This window comes from Mercurialis annua, linkage group LG7 (genome assembly GCF_937616625.2).
Source record: "Mercurialis annua linkage group LG7, ddMerAnnu1.2, whole genome shotgun sequence".
Taxonomy (NCBI): Eukaryota; Viridiplantae; Streptophyta; class Magnoliopsida; order Malpighiales; family Euphorbiaceae; genus Mercurialis; species Mercurialis annua.
The window spans coordinates 21,246,032-21,268,447 of NC_065576.1; the positions used below are offsets into that span (position 1 = coordinate 21,246,032).

General features: G+C 31.3%; 1 protein-coding gene across 1 annotated transcript; it reads left to right on the forward strand.

Moving 5' to 3' along the window:
• The first annotated feature begins 6,192 nt into the window (after positions 1 to 6,192).
• LOC126656955 (uncharacterized) lies at positions 6,193 to 7,114 on the forward strand. Its single transcript, XM_050351580.1, has 2 exons — positions 6,193 to 6,323; positions 6,442 to 7,114. The coding sequence occupies exons 1-2, from the start codon at positions 6,193 to 6,195 to the stop codon at positions 7,112 to 7,114; spliced, it is 804 nt and encodes a 267-aa protein (XP_050207537.1).
• Positions 7,115 to 22,416: the final 15,302 nt, after the last annotated feature.

A 22,416-nucleotide genomic window follows, 5' to 3' on the forward strand; every position in this document is an offset into this window, starting at 1 on the left:
TATTGGGGGTTGACTTGGGTCACCCAAATTTGGAGTTGAGGTTGGAAGTTATAATCACTTGACTAACTCGATGATTTTAAGTTGAGTCGTTTGGGAATAAATTCTTACCATTGTTTGTAAAGAGGTTTCCGGAAAATAATTTTTTTTAATACTGTGGGACTCGACATAAACTTGAAATCTATTTTGTAAATTTTATCTTTCGCAATGGGTTTTGATAAGTGCTTTTGATCAATATTTAATTTATTGTGATCTGATTTGACGTTTTGAGCATGTTATTAAATGATTTAATATTTTAATCATTTCCGGATTGTTGAGTTGTTACCATGTCAGTAGGAAATTTGTTGATCATATAAGATGTTCTATGCTCAATCTTTTGAGATTTATATTGTTTAACCATCCAAATGAGTAATTGTTTTACTGCGAGATGTTTAAGTGTTATTATTTTTGTCTCTCATGTTTGATTAAAGTTATGCCATATCAGTTTTTGTCCTCGTTGGCCTCGTTTTGTGGAGTATCACTTGAGAGTTTTTCTCGCTAGTTTTTTTTGGCTTAACTTTGGCGTTGGTGTCGATGTGCGATTTGAACCTTTGCTTAGACCCTGCGATTATTTCTAGATGTTGTAATTGGATTAGCAAAATCTATAATTTGAACTCTGGAGATTTTAGGTGTTCGAATTTGTATCAAGGAATTTGAGGAGCGACTTTTTGGATCAGTAGTAGATCCTGTATAAGAATCTATCTTTGTTAGAAGAATGTGATTTGAGTTATATTACTCAGCACCAATAGAATAATTCTACTCGTAGGTGTTTGCCTCGTGCGTTAAGCTTCGAGCATTAGACGTTTCTAGATCGGGTTCGTTGTGAAAATTAATGGAGTATCAAAATTTTCGGCTTTTGGCATTCTACAATAAAATGTGGAAACTATGTTTCAAGGTTGATCAGTGTAGTAATACACTGGTTTTGTCATTAGGTAGATCGGTGAAATACAAAACTGATAGTGGCGCTGTGTAGGCGGTCGTGTTGTTTTTTTTCCTTAGAAAATTTTCAATTTGATTGAGGTGTAATTCATTTTTTTTAGGTAAATTTTAGTTTCATTGTTGATTTGGGTTATTTCGTTAATGACGATTCAATTAGGTGGACTAGGATAATAGAGATGGGCAAATATGTCAAGATGGACGAATGCACGTCTCACAGAGTGTAATGTCTAGAAAATGTTTCGAAGGAAAAAAGTAATTGACATGTTTTTATCACGTAATTGTGCCAGACATGTCATGAACATGCATTTGAAATGCCACGAATAGGAAACTGCATTGAGCATTGAGTATGATCATGCATTTAGTACATTCATCACGGCATTAAATGATTAGGGTTGAATGCAACTCTTTGGGGATGAGAGCTGTCATCACCCTGGCACACAATTATGTAAAATAAATTTTATCAGTAAGGCTTTTCAAGAAAAATGTTTTGTTATAAACTCGCGAGTTACATTGTGAAAATGGTGTTTAAAAAGTTGATAAATTTCAGACGGTTTGAAATTTTTATCTGGTTGTTATCTAGACAAATACTCTATGATGACGGTGGTAATATAAGAGGAATTGCATTTTAAGGATTTGTTTTATATTGTTGGAGTATTCGTATTTGATAAAGAAGGGCTATGGTTATAAGGTTGTACTCAAGGTTTAGTTGTGGTAAGTGCGGAAAAATATTGAGTTCGGACTAAAGAATTGTATCAGCTTAGAGTATATAATTTGAGGATTTTTATTTTAAGGAAATTGGTTATGCTCTGCGTGTTCATTTACACTGAAAGACTTAAAAGGAATGTTGCTTTTACAAATTTGATTTCAGTTTAAAGAGTTTTGGTATCAGTATGGGTATATTTCGTAAACGAAGGGATTATTAATTGCAAAACTTTATTTTGTTGAGAAAGAGATGAAATTCTGTCAGTTTTGACTAAAAGTGGATTTTAAGATTTTTCTAAATGAACGATTTTATAAAATCATGAATTTTATTGTGAAAGTAGGGTTCGGTTATGATTTCAAAGTGAGAGTGTTTTATTTTGTGGATGGGTTTGCGAAACTAAAAAAAAAATTCAACGGGTTAATTATTTTCGGTTCAAAATGAAATTAAATTGAAGATATTAGTAATTTTAAATTAAAGGCGGATGGTATTATTAAATATTGTGTGGTTACAAAAAGCTTTTTTATATAAAATTTTTGTTTTGAGCATAACCAACAAATCGTTGATAGCGATTTGATGTAAATGATTTTCTGTAGGATTTGAGGTAATAGTTGATTGAAAAAAAAATGGAGGATGAAAAAATTTTGTTATCTGAAATTTAAGTTAGGTTTTCCTTAGAATTTTGTGTGTTTTCTTATGTCTTGGTTCGAGTAGATGATGGTGTTTAGTTCTCAGCCGTTCTTTTTTTTTTTTGTGTGAGAGCATATGTAATCAGGACGACATTTTGATATGCTTGTTAGCGGGCGTTTTAAAATTTCTCATATGAGGTAATTGGTGTTGTGACCGCTATATGTCATATGGTGCGTAGGCGTTAATGAATGTAAGATTATTTTCAGTTGAGAGTGTCTTTAGGTTTTCGGGTTGTAGCATTGGAGTTTGGTTTAGTAAGAGTACGATTTGAACTTTGGGATTGTTCCTACACTTGTGGTGTTTTTTTGGTAGTCTTTGAGACTTGAGCTTGTTCTTTTAAATTTTTTTCTCGTATAGCACAGCGGTTATTCTCGATTGAAAAATAAGTTTTTAATTCGTTCACACGTGGTGTTTAGAGAGTCGTTTGATTTACTAGATTGTTGAAATTAGAATTTTTCGCGTATGCGTATAGTGATCTTTCGAATTTTCGACTCAGTTTTATATTCGAAGTCGCAATTCTTTAAGTTGGGAAAAATGTCCGTAAAATTTTCAGCGTGTTTTCGGTTAAATTTTATTTCGTTTGGCTTTGACTCTCTCATCAGTCTTCCTTGTGGTAGAATTATCTTTTGGCGGGAGCTTTGTTTAATCTTTTGGCATTGCAGTTTCGCTTCGCTTAAGTTGAGTTATGCGGTTTTGATTTTGTTTCCGTTGAGTTGTCACCTGGTCGTAAAGCGGTTTTAGAAACCAGAAATTGTTATGCGTAGTTATTTCTTTCGTTCCACTGAGGACGCGTTGCTCCGTCTTGTTGAGTTACGTGCGATTGTATACGTGAAATAATTGATTTTATATTATTTTGTTGTGGTAAATTCCCGGACGAATCTTTAATAAGTTGGGGAGAATGTATTATCCCGTAAAATTTTTAGACTTTTTCCGTCGAGCTTTCAGTAAAAATTTATATTTAAATTAACTTTCATTTGAATGGTTTTTTTAAAATGTAATGATATTAAAGAGTCGATAATAGAATATAATTATGTTATATCATAATTTAAATTCATGCATAAATCACATGCATGTCTTAAGTTGTTTTATTATTTAAGAAAAAATTAGGAGAAATACTCTATTTATTAAAATATTTTCAAAAATTACCTCACTGCGAAAAGTTAATAAAAATACTCTCGTGTATTTTCGTTTTTATATCTTTACTCTAAAATATTCAAAGTTTATTTATTTACTCTTATAGTTGTCTACAATACTCGATACTTCTGTTAATTTTTGTTTTCTACTCATCTTCATTCTCTCATCTTCTTTCACGGATCTCACAAATTCCGACACAACAGCAGCACTGTGATCGTCGGTCCGTTTACGACATTCTTTACAATGGTCCTATCGACATTGGGAGCCGTTCCGGATCGCTATTTTCCCTTCCAGTCCTTCGCTGGAGCAACGTGATCCATCATCTCCTATACGGTTATCCACCGCCGTCGCTCATTATAGCTTGCTGTAGCTGCACTTGCAGAGACACCTCTGTCTCTTCCTGTGCCCTAGCTTTTGATTACTCAGTTTTGCTTCATTTAGGGAGAGAATCAAAGATGATAATCTCGTTCTCGTTCTCGCCAAGGATAGAAAAGTAAGAGCAAACCTCCTCCTTTTACTTCTCCTTAATTCTATCTATAAATAAGGTTGTTTAGGTTAGAAATTTGTATTCCTCTATTATGATTAATTAAACCACCGAATCTTGGAGTTTGGTATGATTTAATTTGGATTAAGGTAATTTTTTAAATGGTTAATCAATTGAATTGTCAATTTTGTGTTGGCTCACTAGTAATGAGTGTTGGCCTGCATATTTATTAGAACACTCAGCTAGCGTTGTTTGATATAAGCTAATTCTAAATGATAGTTTATAATCATTTTAAATGAGTTAATACCTTCCATAGTGCCAAATTGCTATGCAATTAAAAGTTGATTTATATTCGTCTAATAACAATTGTAAATTTGATTTGTTTGTTGAGTATAAAATTTGCCAATGTTATATGGTATACAACTTGCAGGCTTGAATAACCGCATTTGTCATGGCATTGTATGAGAGTAAGAGTGAAAACAAATAGGCTTACATTAACATATTTGCCTTTTAACTAATATTGTGTAAAAGAAAAAAATAGCTAGAATTAGTTAGAACAAGATTGCACTTCCCCGTCATGCCTCCTCCTCCGTAACCCCTCCCCCTAAACCCTAAACCTAACCCTAAAACCTTCACCAAAAACCTAGGATCAAGCTCTTCTACTCGATCTCAGGCCAATCATGTCGTTTATTTCGAAAACTTCCCCCGTTCATGGAATTACTTAAACCTTCAGAATGCTTTCGAGAGGTATAACCTCTATTGTAGGATTTCAATTGCGAGGAAACTGAATTCTGCAAATCGATGCTACAAAGGATTGGTTAGAATAAAGATATCATTGGATTATTTCACAAATTAACATAATATCCATTGGCAAGTACAGACTGCGTGCTTTTATAGCGCGATTTCCTGAACCACAAATATCCAAACCCCATAACAGCGTTTTGACAATGACCCCAGCTCCGATTTTAACCCAGCAGAAGCTAGCTGCACCTAGTTCCTTTAAAGATGGGCAAAAATTCATTGATGTCTTGCGAAAACCAACAATTCTGGAGAAACCCACGAAGGAAACAGACTCCTACTTTTATTCGGATTCTTCTAAAGTCTCAAACTAGTTATTCTATTCCATTGCTTCCACCTTGGAAAACCCTTAATCTCTACGTACTGTTAATGACTACCTAACATATTTAGGTATTGATTTCGAGAAAATATCAATCCTTAGGGATTCTGATATCCTGATTACATTCTCGTCAACCGATGCGGCAGCGTGCTTTCTTCGTGACAGACCAGGTTCTAAGGATGGTATAATTCAAGTCGCATGTAAAGCTGACTCTTATGAAAAAACTTCCAACCGTCTAGCTTGGATTAATATCACAGGGTGTCCATTGAATTTGTGGAGTGAAGATTTCTTCATGTTTATTAGTAATTTTGTTGGAGAATCCATTACGGTTCATGAAGAAGTTGCTCTGAAAGATAGACATGATGTGGAGTTAGTCTTAGTCTCTCTTAAGGGTCCTCGACTTGGTAAACACTTGCAGATTAATTATAACAATCAGAGTTGCATGGTTCATGCTCTAGAAACTGACAGAGCTATCTCCTTCTCTTCGGATGATTATGAATCCCAATCTGCATCAGAGATTAATTCAAAATAGGAACCCTTTGTGGTTAATGCAGATAATGACATCAATCTGTTGGCCTCTGATCCTTCACCTACTACTTCTCCTTCACTATCTCTTTCTTCTTCTCCCATCTTCATTTCTTCCCTAAATATCAACAAGATCCCTTCTGCAACAAGGGATACCCTAGACAGCAACAAGATCCTTTCTCTTGGAAAGGATACCTTTACAGACAGTAAAAAAATCCCTTTAGAATCAAGGGATACCCTTTTTATAGAAGATGTGGCGATAAGTAATCAACCCTCGCAGCCTCTAAAATCTCAGCTAATAGAAACTGTTGTTTTAGACACTTCCAATAATAATGGCAGTCTTGGACCTCAGCAGCTACATAACTCTAGTATTCAGCATATTTCTGAACAGCCACAACCTAGTGCCAATGACCATCAGATTTCCCCGTCCAACAGCTTTGTCCATGATTCTATTGCTAAGGTTACAGTCAGGAAAAACAGAACACGCAAGAAATACTTTCAAATGGAAACTTAATTTCCACGTCTGAGCAACACCCTTCGTCAACATCTGAAACTGATTTTGAGAACATGAAAAACCTCATTCTTTCAGCAAGAGAAAAAGCTAATGAAGGATCTTTTGATGAAGCTCTAAAAATATGGGATGTAGGACACTATATGGGGTTCTTTCACACGGATTCGAAGGCTGCTGCAGTTAAACAGTTACTTCTCAATATGGAGCAGGATTTAGAAAATCAAAAACTTTGATTTTCTTTTGGTCTCAAGGTAGTTGATTTTTTTGATGTCGATGCCTTTCTCTTTTATTTCTTGGAACTGTAGAGGTGGTTTGCTTAATCATCGAAAACAACACTTTATTTGGAACATGGTTAGTAAGTATAATCTTTGTTTTATTGGTTTGTTCGAATCAAAAAAGGAGTCTATAGACATTTTTCTTGTTCGAAAGCTTTGGCCAAACTTAGGCTTTGATTTTTCTTGGGTTCCTTCGGTTGGCTCTTCGGGTGGTCTTTTTATTATTTGGAATACTGTTCTGCTTCAGAATATTGAGATGGTTTCTGGTACTCGTTGGATTTGTTTGGATTTTATGTTTGATTCTTTGTCTATTCGGCACATCCTTATCTATGTGAGTAATCTTGCCTCTGAAAGATTATCTCTTTGGAATGACTTACTACCTCTCTTGATCTACCCTGGGTTGGTTTTTATTAGCGGAGACTTTAATGAAGTCTTAGCTCCTACCGAACGTTTTAATTGTTTGCATTATTCCCCGTCTATGCTAGCCTTGCGAGATATTCTAAATGATTCTGAATTAGTTGATCTACCTCTTCACGGCCGCTCCTTTACTTGGCAAAATTCTTTGTCCAAATCAAGAATTGATAGATGCTTCTCTTCTTTGTCGGCTAAAAATATTTGGAGATCAAGTTCTTTAACTTCTTTGCCTCGAGGACTGTCTGATCATGTCCCCCTTTTGTTTCAATCAAATGATAAATTTGATTGAGTACCTAAACCATTTCGTTCCATGGATATTTGTTGGGATCATCCCAAATTTAGCAGCTTTGTTGGCAGCTCGTGGGAGTTGATTTTTGCTGCTGATTCCTCTTTGCCTTTGGTTCGTAGGCTGAAGCAACTTCGGGAAAGAATAAAAACGTGGAATTTGGAAGTGTTTGGGGATCAAAATAAGAAGCATGCTGATCTCATTGCAGAAGCTTTTCGGCTGGACATTATTGTCGATTCTAGAGCTCTTTTAGACGCGGAAAAAGATCGATTTGCTGCTGTTGAAAACGATCTTTGGATTGTTGAAAAATGATTGGAGAGTTTATGGTTACAGAAGTCTAGGCTGAACTGGACTTTAAAGGGTGATAGAAATTCAAAGTTCTTCCATACAGCTACTTCTATGCATTACCGCAATAACCAGATTACAACGATTAGTGTTGGTGATGTTGTTTTTACCGAGCCAGATGATATTCGATTACAGATAAGGGCCTTCTACTCTTCATTATATGCTAAGTCTCATGAGGTTTCAGTTGATTTATCCGGTCTTAATTTCAAGTCTTTATCCTCGGAACAAGCTGCCTGCTTAATCTGTCCTTTTCATGAAGACGAGATTCTAGCTGCTCTGGATTCTTGTAATGAAACTAAGGCCCCGGGACCAGATGGGTTTAATTATTACTTCTATAAGCGAGCTTGGCGGTTCTTAAAAAAGGATTGGTTATAGTTTTTCAACTCTTTTCATAGCTCGAACCTTTTGCCTGCAGGTTTAAACTCTTCGTTTATGGTTCTAATTCCAAAGGTTCCTGGTTCTTTAAATATTTGTGATTATCGCCCTATCAGCTTAGTAAATGGAATTTATAAGCTTCTCTCTAAATGTCTCTCCGCCAGATTAGCTCCTCTTTTACCATCTGTGGTCTTAGAACATCAACACGCGTTTATCAAAGAGAGGAGCATTATAGACTGTTCCATGATCGCAAATGAGTTAACTCATTTAGCAAGAACCAGGAAAGAAAAATTCTAGTCCTTAAGCTTGATTTTCATAAAGCATTTGATTCTCTGGATTGGAATTATTTGCTCAGCGTTATGAAATCTATGTCTTTTCCGGATAAATGGCTTGCTTGGATGTCCAACTGTTTATCATCAGCGTTCACCTCTGTGCTTGTGAATGGAAGTCCTATTGAGCCTTTCATGCTCAAAAATGGAGTGCAACAAGGCGATCCGATCTCGCCCTATCTTTTTGTTTTAGCTGCAGAAGGGTTAAAGTGTATTTTGCATAAAGCTAAAAGAATGGGTCTTATTAATCGGTTTCAATTTTCTGATGTGCAAGACCCTATTTTAGTCCTACAATTTGCTGATGACATAGTTTTATTTGTTCCATTTGATCTACAACAGCTTCGCAATTTAACTCGCATCCTGCGATGCTTTGAATTAATTTCAGGTCTGAAAATCAACTTCCATAAAAGCTCCTTGCTTGGGATTAATGTTTCTGATGCAGAGATGTGTGAAGCTTCAGAGTTAATAGGCTGCTATGTTGAGAAATTCCCCATCAAATATCTGGGTTTACCATTGGCTATTCGAAGAATTCCAGTTTCAGCATGGGATCCTGTAATTCAGCAATTCAAATCAAAGTTATCTCTTTAGAAAGGTAACTTGCTTTCTCCAGCGGGTCGGTTAGTCCTCTTGAAGTATGTTCTTTATAGTCTTCCTATTTACTTTTTGTCGATTCTTGGCATGCCGATTTGTGTCAAAAATCAGCTGGAATCTTTTATGCGAAAATTTCTTTGGAAAGTTGATACTTCTTCTTCTAGAGTTTTTTTGCAGAATTTCTTGGAAGATTGTTTGCAAAGATTTTGATAATGGTGGCCTGGGTATTTGTAATTTGAAGATTCAAAACCAAAGTCTGCTCTTTAAATAGTTGTGGAAATTGCGTACAGTCAATCGTAATTCCTTATGGTTCAAAGTCGTTTCTTCGTGTTCTTCTTTAACAAGTTAGGATAATCTTCTTTTGGATAACTCTAATCAGCTCTCTTTTATATGGAAAGGAATTAGAAAGTTGTGTTGCCTTGATTCGACTGTCTGGAGTCTTTTTGTTATGAACATGAAGGTTAATATTAGAAGTGGTGATTTAACTTTTCATTGGCGTGATAATTGGTCTGGAAATGGTACATCGGCGTTTCTCTTTCCCCGTTTATATGAGCTTTCAAATTGTAAACAAGCTAAAGTCAGCTCGGTTATGGCTTTTGGTTGGAGATGACGTAGGCGTTTAAGAGTGGGCGAGAAATATAAGTTTTCATAACTTCATTTGTTATTTGAGCAGGCCTGTAACGTTTCTGATTCAGCTGGTATTCTTGAGGAGGACGAGTTTGTTTGGAAGCTAGAGAGCAGCGGGTTCACATTGGCAAGTATGGGCAAACTGTTGAAAACAACCGGTAAGAATTCTTCGCGTCAGGTTATTCAGCAGCAGAAATTTGGTCTTCAGTAGCGGATAATGTTATCAGAAGAGGAGGAGCAACTGTTAACTTTAACGGGGAAATAGTAGAAAATGTGGCTTCAGAATTTCTTGAAGGAGTTCATTCAGTTACAACCGAAAATAGATTTTCAGCAGCTATAATTGGCAGTTCAGCAGCAGTAAATCCCATGTCAGCAGGTGAATCATCTTTTACTGCCTTCAGAAAAAATTGGTATAGTGAGGCTCCTCCTAGAATTAAATTTTTTATGTGGACGGCACTTCAGAATAGTACTCCGACTCTCTGTTTTCTTGCTTCTCGAAAGATTGTGTTGGATAACAATTCTGGACGTGGTATATGTGGTGTGTTAGAGACTCAAAATCATATTTTCTTGTATTGCATTTTTGCTAGGAAAATTTGGTGTGAGCTTTTCCATAAGTTAGGAATTTCTTGGGTAATGCCTTCTTCTTTTAAGGACTTCTTCATCCAATGGATAGATATTGTTTCTAATAAAAGGACTTCGAAGCTTTGGACAACCATTTGGATTATTTGTGTATGGGAAATTTGGAAGTGCCGTAATAAGCGAGTTTTTCAACATGTGGATTTGACAACAACGGACGTAGTTTTTCGAAGCTTCAATAACGCTGTTTTTTATTATAAATGCAAGCCCCCCTCTTTTGTTTACTCCGATTTAGATTTGTATAGAAATCCGGATTCTATCTTCTTGTAAATTGATCTTTTCTCTCGGAGTCATAGGCGTAAGTTTCGAGTAGTCTTGAGTAGCCACTTCTTGTGGCTTTTAATAAAACCTTTATTCATAAAAAAAACTAATACTGTGTAATTAGTTCATTTCTCCAATATGAATATATCAGGTCCTTGCAACACTTAACTATTATGTTTTAACTATCTGGTTTTGTGACAGTCATTTGATATTTTATTGTCAAACTGTCATCTAGAATTTAACTCAGGGACACTTAAGCTTTTATTTGTTTAATTTTTTCATATATATGTAAAAATTGATTAGTTGCTTTTCTGGGTTAATATGGTATCCTGATTTATTATTTGTCACTTTTGCTATGGGTGATAATTAAAATGAAAGGTTAGATAATTGCTAGACATTGTATGTGCAAGAATTGTTTTCTAATATTGCTATCATTTGGTTCCTAATACAATCAGGTGCGAGCAGTATTTATCATAATTCAGAATTGGATTGTTTTTGGTCATACATAGTCTTATTAGAGTACTTTATGAATCTTTATCTAAATGATAAAATGCGGTATTTCCTAACCTCTTAAGTGAAAAAATACTGCTTCGTATTCAGCTGACAACTTCTCATGAAAAGCAGGAAACAAATCAATTACTACCAGTGGAAATGGTTCAATATCTTAGAGAGGGCCCTGGATCAAATGGATATGTAAGTTCTGAGTTGGTATATGAGTTACGAGTCTAGAAATTGGAACGTTTTCTACTCATTGGATTTCAATAATATGATAGTCTCACTAAGAAAAGGGCCCTAACATGATCATGCAAGACATGACTGGATTGAATAGGTGACAGATTTTGAAAGATCTTCAATGAAGTATCAAGTTAGAGTTAAAACCTTCAAGATCATTTGGTGCAGATGGTACCCCTTGAAGACATTGATGCTAAAAAAGTATATTACATTTGCAAGTTCATGTCCAGTTCTGTTTTTCGCTCGTTTTCTGTGTATGAATTAGAAAGAAAATATACCCAGGCTATTAATATTTAATTTGATGTTGATTTTGTGATTTAGATGTAGGAAGAATATTGTTGTACAGAAATGTAATTGTTTTATATTATTATTGTAATTGTAACGTATGTAAATCTTTATGAAAAAATTATGATACTGTTATGAAAACGTTATTTAATTCATAGTAAATTATTCGTAATTTATACAAAAAGTTATGAGAAAGGTTATGTAAAAATTATGATAAGATTATCATGATAATATTATGATAAGATTATGATAAGATTATGATAATATATTTTGTATAAATTAGATAAAAAAAATTATGATAAGATTTTTATAATATCATAATAAAATTATGATAATATTACATAAAATAATTTATGCACAAATTATGAAAAAATTATGATAAGGCTAATGATATTGTTATGATAAGACTATGATAAGGCTATTATAATATTATAAAAAGGTTACGATAATATTATGATAAGGCTTTGGTAATATTATAATAAGACTATGATAATTTTATGATAAGACTATAAAAATATTATGATAAGGTCTTAAAAATGTTATTTAGTTCTGCATAGATTATATAAAAAAATTATGATGATATCATGACAAGGTTATAATAATTTGGGTTAATGTCAAAAAAAATCACGAACTTTACACGTTTTCTCATTTTAATCACGTAGTTTAAATTTTCTCATTTTTATACACGAACTATCACTTTTTTCAAATCCATACACGTGCTGAGGTGGCACTCATTCATTGGTGTAAAGTGACATCCACCTCAGCAAATTACACCAATGGAACCGTGACACTTTAGCACCGTGTATGAATTTGAGAAAAAGTGGTAGTTCGTGAATGAAAATGAGAAAATTGAAACTGCGTGATTAAAATGAGAAAACGTGTAAAGTTCGTGAATTTTTATGACATAAACCCTAATAATTTTATGATACATTTATAATAATATTCTGATATAATTATGAAAAATGTTATGAAAATATTACGATAAGGCTCTGATAATATTATAATAAGGTTAATAATAATATTATGATAAGGTTAATGATAATATTATGATAAGGCTCTAATAATACTATAATAAAGTTATGAAAATAATTTACTATAAGGTATGATAAGGCTCTAATAGTATTGTGATAAGGCTGTGATAATATTATGATAAGACTATAAAATTGTAATGATAAGTCTATGAAAATGTTACTAAATTTTTCATAGATTATATAATAAAATTATGATAACGTTATAATAATACCACGATAAGGTTACGATAATATTACGATAAGACTCTGATAATATTGCGATACAATTATACTAATATAAAGTACATGAAACAATTTCGCGTATAAGAGCATAATGTTATGACAAGTTTATGATAATATTATGAAAAAGTTATGATAAATTATGTAAAATATAATTTTATTATATGCTTATGATAATATTATGATACAATTATGATAATTTTATGAAACAATTATGAGAAAGTATGTAAAATAATTTTACTTTATATTATTATAATAATATTATGATAAAATTATTATAATAATATGATAAGCCAATGATAATATCATGATAAGGTTATTATAATAATAATAAAGTTATGATGAAGTACATAATTGTTTTTGCATAATAACATTATGATAATGTGATGATAAGTTTATGATAATATTATGTAAATATTATGTAAATATTATCTAATTCAATATAATTACATATAATAAGTTATGAAAAATTTATGACGCAGTTATGATAAATTTATAATAAAGTACGTTATGATAATGTTATAATAATTATAATATTGCTATGGAAACGTTATCTATTACTGCATAAATTATGTAAAATAATTTATGCAAAAATTATAATAAGGTTATGAAAATGTTATGATAATATTATATATGTTTATAATAATTTTATGATAATATTATAATAACATTATGGCACGGTTATGAAAATGTTATCTAATTCTGCATAAATTACGTAAACAAATTATAATAAAATTTGCGAAAACAATTATAAAAATTTATGATAAGATAGTTAAAAAATATAATTATAATAATAGAATAATAATTGATTATTATTATAATACATAATTAATATAGGTCTGTTATAATTTTTTTTTATTTAGTTCATATAAATTTTTAAACTGCTATTGCTATAGTAAAATATTAAATAAATAATAGCATATAATTTAAAACTAATAAAAACATTCGATATTTTAATTAAAAAGTTATTTAGAATTAATTTAAAGAACAAAGAGACAAAAAGAAATAGAAAAATTGAATATTTAAAAAAATAAAAAAACTGTTAACAGGTAACAAAAAAAATGGATAGAAAAATACCAAAAAAATGTCTAACAAGTAAAACAAAAAAATATGGTATGCCTTTTATAGAGAGAGAGAGATTGCATACCATTTATAAAAATAGTAAAATTATAAATATTTAGACACATGGAATAAAATTATAAGAGATAAAATCGTGATGTAATTTTACTAACTTTTTTATTGTGAGGTATAAACTCATATTATTTTTATTTTTTAAATAAATTTCTAAATTTTTCATTATTTAATTGGTTTCTTAGGCCTATGATTCATTCAAGTTTTTGGCCCATGTATTCCAAGGTCCAACTTCTCTTGTCTTTGTTGGCCCATGCATTGTCCTTCACAAGTACAAGACTTGTGCTTTACGAGACCAGATTCTGCTGCCAATTATGGCTTAATTTTCCTCCTTTATATTCTAAGTTTCAAAACCTAATTTTCTTCCCCTCATTTCTTTCTAACCCTAGCCGTCAATCCTCTTATTTTTCCTGAGAAAATTGTTGCCCAATCTTCATCATTTTCTTGTTGTAATCGGTGAGTTAATGGTTTATAATTTTCAGTTTTGTTCTTAGCGCTACCTCTTTTTTTAAGCGTTTTTCTTGTGCCTTTTAGAACCGAATTGAAATCTGTCTCATCCCAGTGATAGTAAACTCAGTCTTCTACAATTTCACTTTTTGTTTTCGTCAAACGGTACATAAATTAATCCGCTATATCCACAATCGTTTCTCCGTTTTCATGTCTTTTACTTATCTTTTGACTAATATGGTTTTTGCCGAATATTGTTTGAATTAATGAGTTGGGTTTTGCCTATTAAATGATTGCTAAATTATGTGTTCTTGATTTGTAAATTGTTTTGTTCATAATTTTAGTAATTTCATTCATGATTCGTGGGGGTTTGAGTTCAGTAAGCTCTGATCATATTTTGATTAAGAATTATTTGGGTTCTTATTTATAGCTTGAGTTAATCTATTGGTCGTGTATTTGGTTCTGTGTTTTGTTTGTTCATATTTGATGATGACGATATTAGTTTATTTAATCGGCGGGCTGGGTAAGAATTTCAAAGTAAGTTAGGTTTATTATTTTAAAATAATAATGTTAAGCGTTGATCTCATTTTTTGTGAAAAGTTAAAGAGGAAATTACACCATTTACCAAAAAAATGAAAATAATTACAAAACTACATGTTGACTTTTTTCATTTACAAAAATCCTAAAAATATGTAGAAAAATACCAAAAAATAAAAAATAATTACAAACATACGGTGTATACTGTGGGTATAACGTCAGTATACTAATAAACTAACACTATATCAACATTATACCAACATTATACTAAAATTATACCAACATTATGATACTGAAATTTTATTAATATTAAATAAAAATTTACCAAAATTACATCAAATCGTATATTAAAAATTAAATTAATAATACATCAAAATTATACCAAGAGTATACTAAGAGTATACACATTAAAATATACGGAAATTTTATTATTACACCAATATTACACATCGTATATTAAAAATTAATCTAACAATATACTAAAATTATATCAACAATGTACAAATTCTCTAGTTCATTACCAATTATAGTGAAAAATACATATAAAACAAATTATACATGTTATCAACTAGAAAATATATATAAACTTTTATAATCGATATACCAAAAATATACTGAAATAATACCAATAATAAAGAGTTTTTTTTTTACAAATACCGGAAAAAATAAAAATATTTACAAATATACAACATGTATTTTTTTTAACAGAAATATAAAATATAATTACAGCAATACAAATTTTTTAAAAATATTTACAAAAATACAACTTTTTAGTATACACATATAATCTGTATACTATCTGTATATAATCTGTATATAATACGAATTATATATGTTTTTTTTAAAAGAAAATTCAGATCTATCATATCTGAAAATTCAATCTGTATATAATCCGTATATAATACGAATTATATACGTTTTTTTTAAATCACATCTAAAAATAAAAATTCCAGGTCTGAAAAACGAAGGAGATGAGGATGATGACGAACTGAAAATTCAAATCACGAATCATATACAATAAATCCTAGATCTATACATACAAAAATACAAAAAAAATTATAGATCTACACATATAAATCATAGATCTACACATACAAATCATATATCTACACATATAAATCATAGATCTACACGTGAGGGAGGACGGCGGCTAGTGCGAGCAACGAAGAAGCGAGCGAGGGCGGCGGCGGCGATTGCGAGCAATGAGAGAGGGCGTCGGTGGCGATTGCTAGTAGTGAGAGAGGGCGGCGGCGGTGGCAAGTGTGTGCAGCGAGGGAGGGTGGCGTGCGTGAGGGAGGGTGGCGGCGTGAGGGAGAGCGGCGGTCGGAAGAAGAATGGTGGTGGTGTGGCTTGAAGATGAAATTTATTATGATGTTAATGGAGAAAGAGAGAAAATAAAATTAGGGTTAGATGGAGAAGATGAAGAAAAGAAGGCAAATGCATTTTTGTTAATAAAAAGATAAAGATGGCATATTTAGAAATATTAAAAACACTCTTGTAATGAGAAAGTATAAGATAGCATGTTTGCAAATATTTTACCTTATATTGGTAGAGAGTGTAAATATTCCAATAATAAACCAAATACTATTTTTAAATTATCTGATTTATAGGTTTAATATTCTGAAATTATACCATAATTATATGGACATTATATATATCGTACTTTTTTAAATAATTTTCATTTTTTGATAGTTTTGTAATTAATTTAAATCAGTTGATATTTTTATAAATAAAAAAAAAATACAGGTATTTTTGTAAATATTTTTAAAATTTTAGGCACTTTTGTCATCGTCCCAAAATTAAATGCTTATGTTTGGTTTTGAAGTGGCGGGTTGCTTCTTTAATTTGAATGGTAGTGATGGTTAATTGGCCATTTGGGTCACTCTTTTATTTTGTTTTTATAAATTGAATCCATTTAAGTTTATTTCTAACTATTCATATTTTATCTAACAATAATTAATTTCGATTTCATTCAACGGATTTAGTTTCAATTTTTAAATTGGAAATTTGATAACATTATATATTTCTTATTTAATTATTTTGATAATATTATTATTTATTATTTATAATAAATTGATAATATTATTATTTATAAATTACTTTGACAACATCATTTTAAATCTAAGAATAATATTAGATTTATTTATTATCTAATTTATTTTGATTTTTATTTTTGGTGATCGATAATTATATTTTTAATCTATGATTTATGACTACTCGGATAATTATTAAATTCTGAAATTATTGATTGGACGTGTCAATTGGACGTATTAAGATTTTAACGGTTTTCTTAATTTACTTTAATAAAGTAAATTATTAGTAACTATTGGTTACTTGAGTTATAAGTTATTGAGTCCCGTTTTAAATTTTGATTATTATTTTGTTAAAGTTGTTTCTATAATTATAAACAATGGTTTATAATTGGATATAAATATATTTATTTTATCAAAGTGATTTTTGGGAATTATAAACTCTGATTTATATTTTGATAAAATATTTTGGGTCGGGTTAGACTTGGGTCACCCGACATGTGAGGTAGCTTGGTAGTTATTGGTAACTCGGCTAATGTACTATTTGAGGAATTGATTTTAATTATTATTTAAGTAATATTTTCCGTAACGGATTTTAAAGCGGGAACTCAATAAGCTTGACTTGTTGTTGACTGTATAATTGTTTGAGTATTGCGTTTACTCTGTTTGACTTTGTCTTATCTTGTTGTTTGTGCTAGTCCTATGTGTTATCTAATACTCAATAGAGTTAGGATCCATTTTTAATAATTATTTGTATTTGTTTAGACTCATCGACCGTTCGTGCTTTTGAGGCGAACCGAGTTTAGGTTGCTTGCCAGGACTTTTCACGTGGATTAGCAAGCAGTGAGTTTATATCGCTATTTACCGCTTTATTAAGTAAATTGTATTTTTGCATATATATATATATATATATATATATATATATTGTATAAACAGTTTTCGAACTGTTTTCGCCATGGATCTGAATTGGAACGGGCTACTTGATGGGTATCATCGAGACTGCGTGCGCACCGGTATATGATCTTATGATATCGAGGTAGGTTTGAGATATGTCTCGCCTTAGTGAGGGCGCCGGTGGAAGATACGTCTTCTGGGAGTCATGTGTTTATTTGAGTGACAGTCGGGGATTGGTTATGGAGATACGTCTCACCGACACGACAACTGGATTATAGATATTATGGTTTAGGGTTTCAATGCTTATCCATAATGATAAATACTTTACAAATTTTTTAAAGGTTTTTAAAGGTTTTCACTTAATAAATATAAATAATTGTATAAACTCATCTCAGTATATCTAACTCTGTTGTTTTTTCAAATTTTCTAGGGTTATGATTTGAGCGAATCACCTGGTCTCCGATTCTTTATTCCCTCGGAGGTTTTATTTTATTTTAAATAAAATCGTTAAACTAATTTTATTCCTTAAACCGCATTAGTAACTAGAAGTCTTAATTGCCTAATACTTGTTATTAGATAAATTCTATTGAATTATTTTTGTTTACATAAACTGCTAGACAAGTTTGGAGTCTTTGTTGCCCCTGAGTAATGGTTTTTTTTGCTGGTTTATATGTTGAGTGGTTATCCGCAAGGATTGAAACGAGCTTTAATACAACCATACCCATACCCTAGCGCCGGTCGTGATCCATGAAAATGGGCCGTGACAACAACTCAATGGAAACGAAATAAAATCGCCTAAATCAACCTAAGCAAAACACCACCGCATATTCAATAGATTAAACCAATCTCTAACCCAAGGTAATTCAATCACAAAGACAACTGAGGAGAGTCAAGCGAAACGAAACATAATTTAACCAAAAACACCCTGAAAATTTTACGGACGTTCTTCCCAACTTAAAGAATTACGACTTTGAAAACTGAGTCGAAAATTCAAAAGATCACTATAGGCGTACGCGAAAAAATTCTTACTTCAACAATCTAGTACGTCAAACGACTCTCTAAACACCACGTGTGAACGAATTAAAAATTTATTTTTCAATCGGGAATAACCAATACGCTATACGAGGAAAAAATTTAAAAGAACAAGCTCAAGTTTTAAATACTACCAAAGCAACACCACAAGTATAGGAACAATCCTAAATTTCAAATCGTACTCTTACTAAGCCAAATTCCAATGCTACAACCCGAAAACCTAAAGATACTCTCAATTTAAAATAATCTTACATTCCTTAACGCCTACGCACCATATCAGATATAGCGGTCACAACACTAATTAGCTCATATGAGAAAACTTAAAACGCCCGCTAACAAGCATACAACCAGATCACAATGTCGTCCTAATTATATATGCTGAGAACTAAACACCACTAGAATCGTCTCGGTTCAACCAACTAAAATCAGTTCTACAATACCATCATTTTTTTGAATCAAGACGTAAGAAAACACACAAAATTCTAAGAAAATCCTAACTTAAACTTCAGATAATAAAATTTTTTCATCCTCCAATTTTTTTTTAAATCAATTATTACCTAAAACCTACAGAAGATCATTTAGATCAAATCGCTATCAACGGTTTATTGGTTTTACTCAAAACATGTAATATCCCATATTTTACTTTATTTTCTCGGTTATTTTAATTTTAATTTTTCCTTATATTATGCTTTGAAATTTGAATTTGAGATAAAATCTCATAAATATATGTAATTGTTTTATTTTTAATATAAAAAAAAACTTATGCAAAAAGTATTTTAACCCTAAAATTACCTCTATATATACGTGTATAACTATTGCCTTCCGTTGCCCTATTTTTAAAGAACAAATTTTAGACATCTTTTTCTTCTCCTGGCGGCGGATTGTAGAATCGTGAACATTGTTTTCAATTTTTTTATTCCTTTTCTCTATAATCATATACAGGTATGTCCTATTTCTAATCTTTAATTTTTGTACTCTTATGGAATTGTGTGAATCACCAATTCGTGACCACCAATTTGAATTGTTCATATTATTATTATATTTCCACTTTTGCTATGATTCATGTCCACCATCACGTTGTCTTCTTTTTGTCTTGGTTGGTTCAAAATCTTGCTTTCTTAATGTTATTAGACAAAGATCAATTATTTTAGAATTATTAGTTTATGCTTTATGCGTATACATCACCATGTTGTTTCTTTGATATTTTAATATCTCAATGCTTATGTCTCCGAGTATTGCGATTATCATCAGTGCTATTATATTGTTATTACTTAATATAAATATATATAAATTTTATGACATTAAATAATCTGTAACATTTTACAATTGTTTTAATATCAATAATTATATTTGAATATTAATTTTTATTTTACTTTAGAATATTAATCTTTAATGGAATATTTTGGTCCCTATATTTATTCAGTAAGCCTTATTCAAATTAAATTTTAGGTTTTGAATTATGTTGTTTAGAATTTGAAACTAGCGAACTGAAATGCAAATTTCGATGAATCTAATTTGGATTTAAAAAAAAATGATTAAGATCTGATTTGATCCGATATTATTATTTGGAAACGATAGTTGTTTTATAAATTTTTAATTTGAATAATTTTAGCTTTAATATGAACTGATTGGTTTTGATCTTTTAAGCGAATAATTACTCGTCAATTTTAAATTATTGGTTTGGTGTGCCAATTTGGCTAATTTACGTTTTAGCCTTTAAATTATTTTTTAAAATTATTTTGGTTAAGTAGTTAATTGTTAGTAACTATTGGTTACTTGAATTTTAAGTTAATGAGTTCCGTTTTAAATATTGATTCACTATTTTATCAAATTGTTATTTTGGGAATTATAAACTATGATTTATAATTTTTGATAAAATATTTGGGTCGGGTTAGACTTGGGTCGCCCGACATGTGAGGTAGCTTGGTAGTTTTCGATAACTCGGCTAACCCACTATTTGAAAATTGATTTATTTTATTATTTAAATAATATTTTCTGAAACGGATTTTAAAGCGGGAACTCAATAGACTTGTAATATTTTTTGGCATTATAATTTATTTGAGTATTGTGTTTACTCTGACTTGGCTTTACATTGAATTTTCATTTGTGCTAGTACTATGTGGTGTCTAGTACTGTCTAGAGTTAGGGTCTGTTTTTAATTTATATTTTATACCTTGTTTAGACCCGTCGACTGTTCGTACTTCAGAGGCGAACCAGAGTTAGATTGCTTGTCAGGTTTTACGAGGAATAGCAGGCTGTGAGTTTATATCTCTATTTACCTCTTTATTAAGCAAATATTATATTTTGTATATGTATATGTATAAACAGCTTTTGAATTGTTTTTCAGCATTGTGGATTTGATTTGGAACGTGCTACTCGATGGGCATCATCGGGACTGCGTGCGCACCGGTAATGATTATTATGGTATTGAGGTAGGTTTGAGATGCATCTCACCTGAGTGAGGGCACCGGTGGAAGATACGTCTCCTGGGCTCACTATTTTATTAAGTGGTAGTCGGTGATCGGTTATTGAGATATGTCTCATCGACACGACAATGGATTTAGAATTGTGGTTTAGGGTTTCATTGATAATCCATAATGAACAAATGTTTTATTAAACGTTTTAAAGGTTTTTCAACTTAATAAATGTAAATGGTTATATAAACTCTACTCAGTAAATCTGACCCCGTTGTTTTCCCAAATTTTCCAGGTTTATGATTTGAGCATTGGTCGATCTCCGTTTCTTCATTTCTCGGAGGTTCTTTATTTTATTTCAGAATAAAAGAGCCGAACTATTTAAACTCTTAGACCGCAGTAGTAGTATCAGATTGATATGTCTTAGTCTTACATTTACGTTTTAAACTATTGTTTGTTGGAATGGTCCAACTGTTATTTTATCAGCTTTGGCATGATTACAGTGTTTATAGTATTTTTATATATTGCCATGCTGTTGGAGTTAAATTTGAGATTAAGCATACTTTGAATGTATGTTGCTTATATGTACTGCTAGACTAGGCTGAAGTCTCGGTTTCCCCCGAGCATGTGGTTTTATGCAGGTACATAGTTGTTAATGATATTTAACGGTTATCCACAAGGCTTGCTACGAGTTTGGTACAACAATACACATATCCTAGCGCCGGTCACGATGCATGAAAATGGGTCGTGACAAAACAAAAATTTTATATAAAAACTCTTTTCGCAACCACAAAATATTTAATAATACCATCCGCCTTTAATTTGAAATAACTAACATCTTCAGTTTAATTTCATTTTCAACCGAAAATAATTAACCCGTTGAAAAATTTTCTAGTTTCGTAAGCGCATCCACAAAATAAAACACTCACTTTGGAATCATAACCGAAACCTACTTTCACAATAAAATTCACGATTTTATAAAATCGTTCATCTAGAAAAAATCTTAAAATTCACTTTTAGTGAAAAACTGACAAAAATTTCATCTCTTTCTCAACAAAATAAAGTTTTGCAATTAAGAATCCCTTCGTTTACGAAATATTCCCATACTATTATCAAAACTTTTTAAACAGAATTCGAATTTGTAAAAGCAAAATTTCTTTTAAGTCTTTCAGTGTAAATGAACACGCAGAGCATAACTAATTTCCTTAAAACAAAAATCCTCAAATTATATACGCTAAGCTGATACAATTCTTTAATCCGAACTCAAAATTTTCCCGCACTTACCACAACTAAACCTCGAGCGTAACCTTATAACCATAGCTCTTATTTATCAAATACGGATACTCCATCAATATAAAGCAAACCCATACAATGCAATTTCTCTTAAAT

Excerpts from the sequence above, each read along its gene's own strand:
- LOC126656955 (XM_050351580.1), top strand. The coding sequence starts at position 6,193 with ATGAAAAACCTCATTCTTTCAGCAAGAGAAAAAGCTAATGAAGGATCT. Across the intron at positions 6,324-6,441 it reads AAGGCTGCTGCAGTTAAACA|AGGTGGTTTGCTTAATCATC; the intron begins GTTACTTCTCAA and ends TTGGAACTGTAG.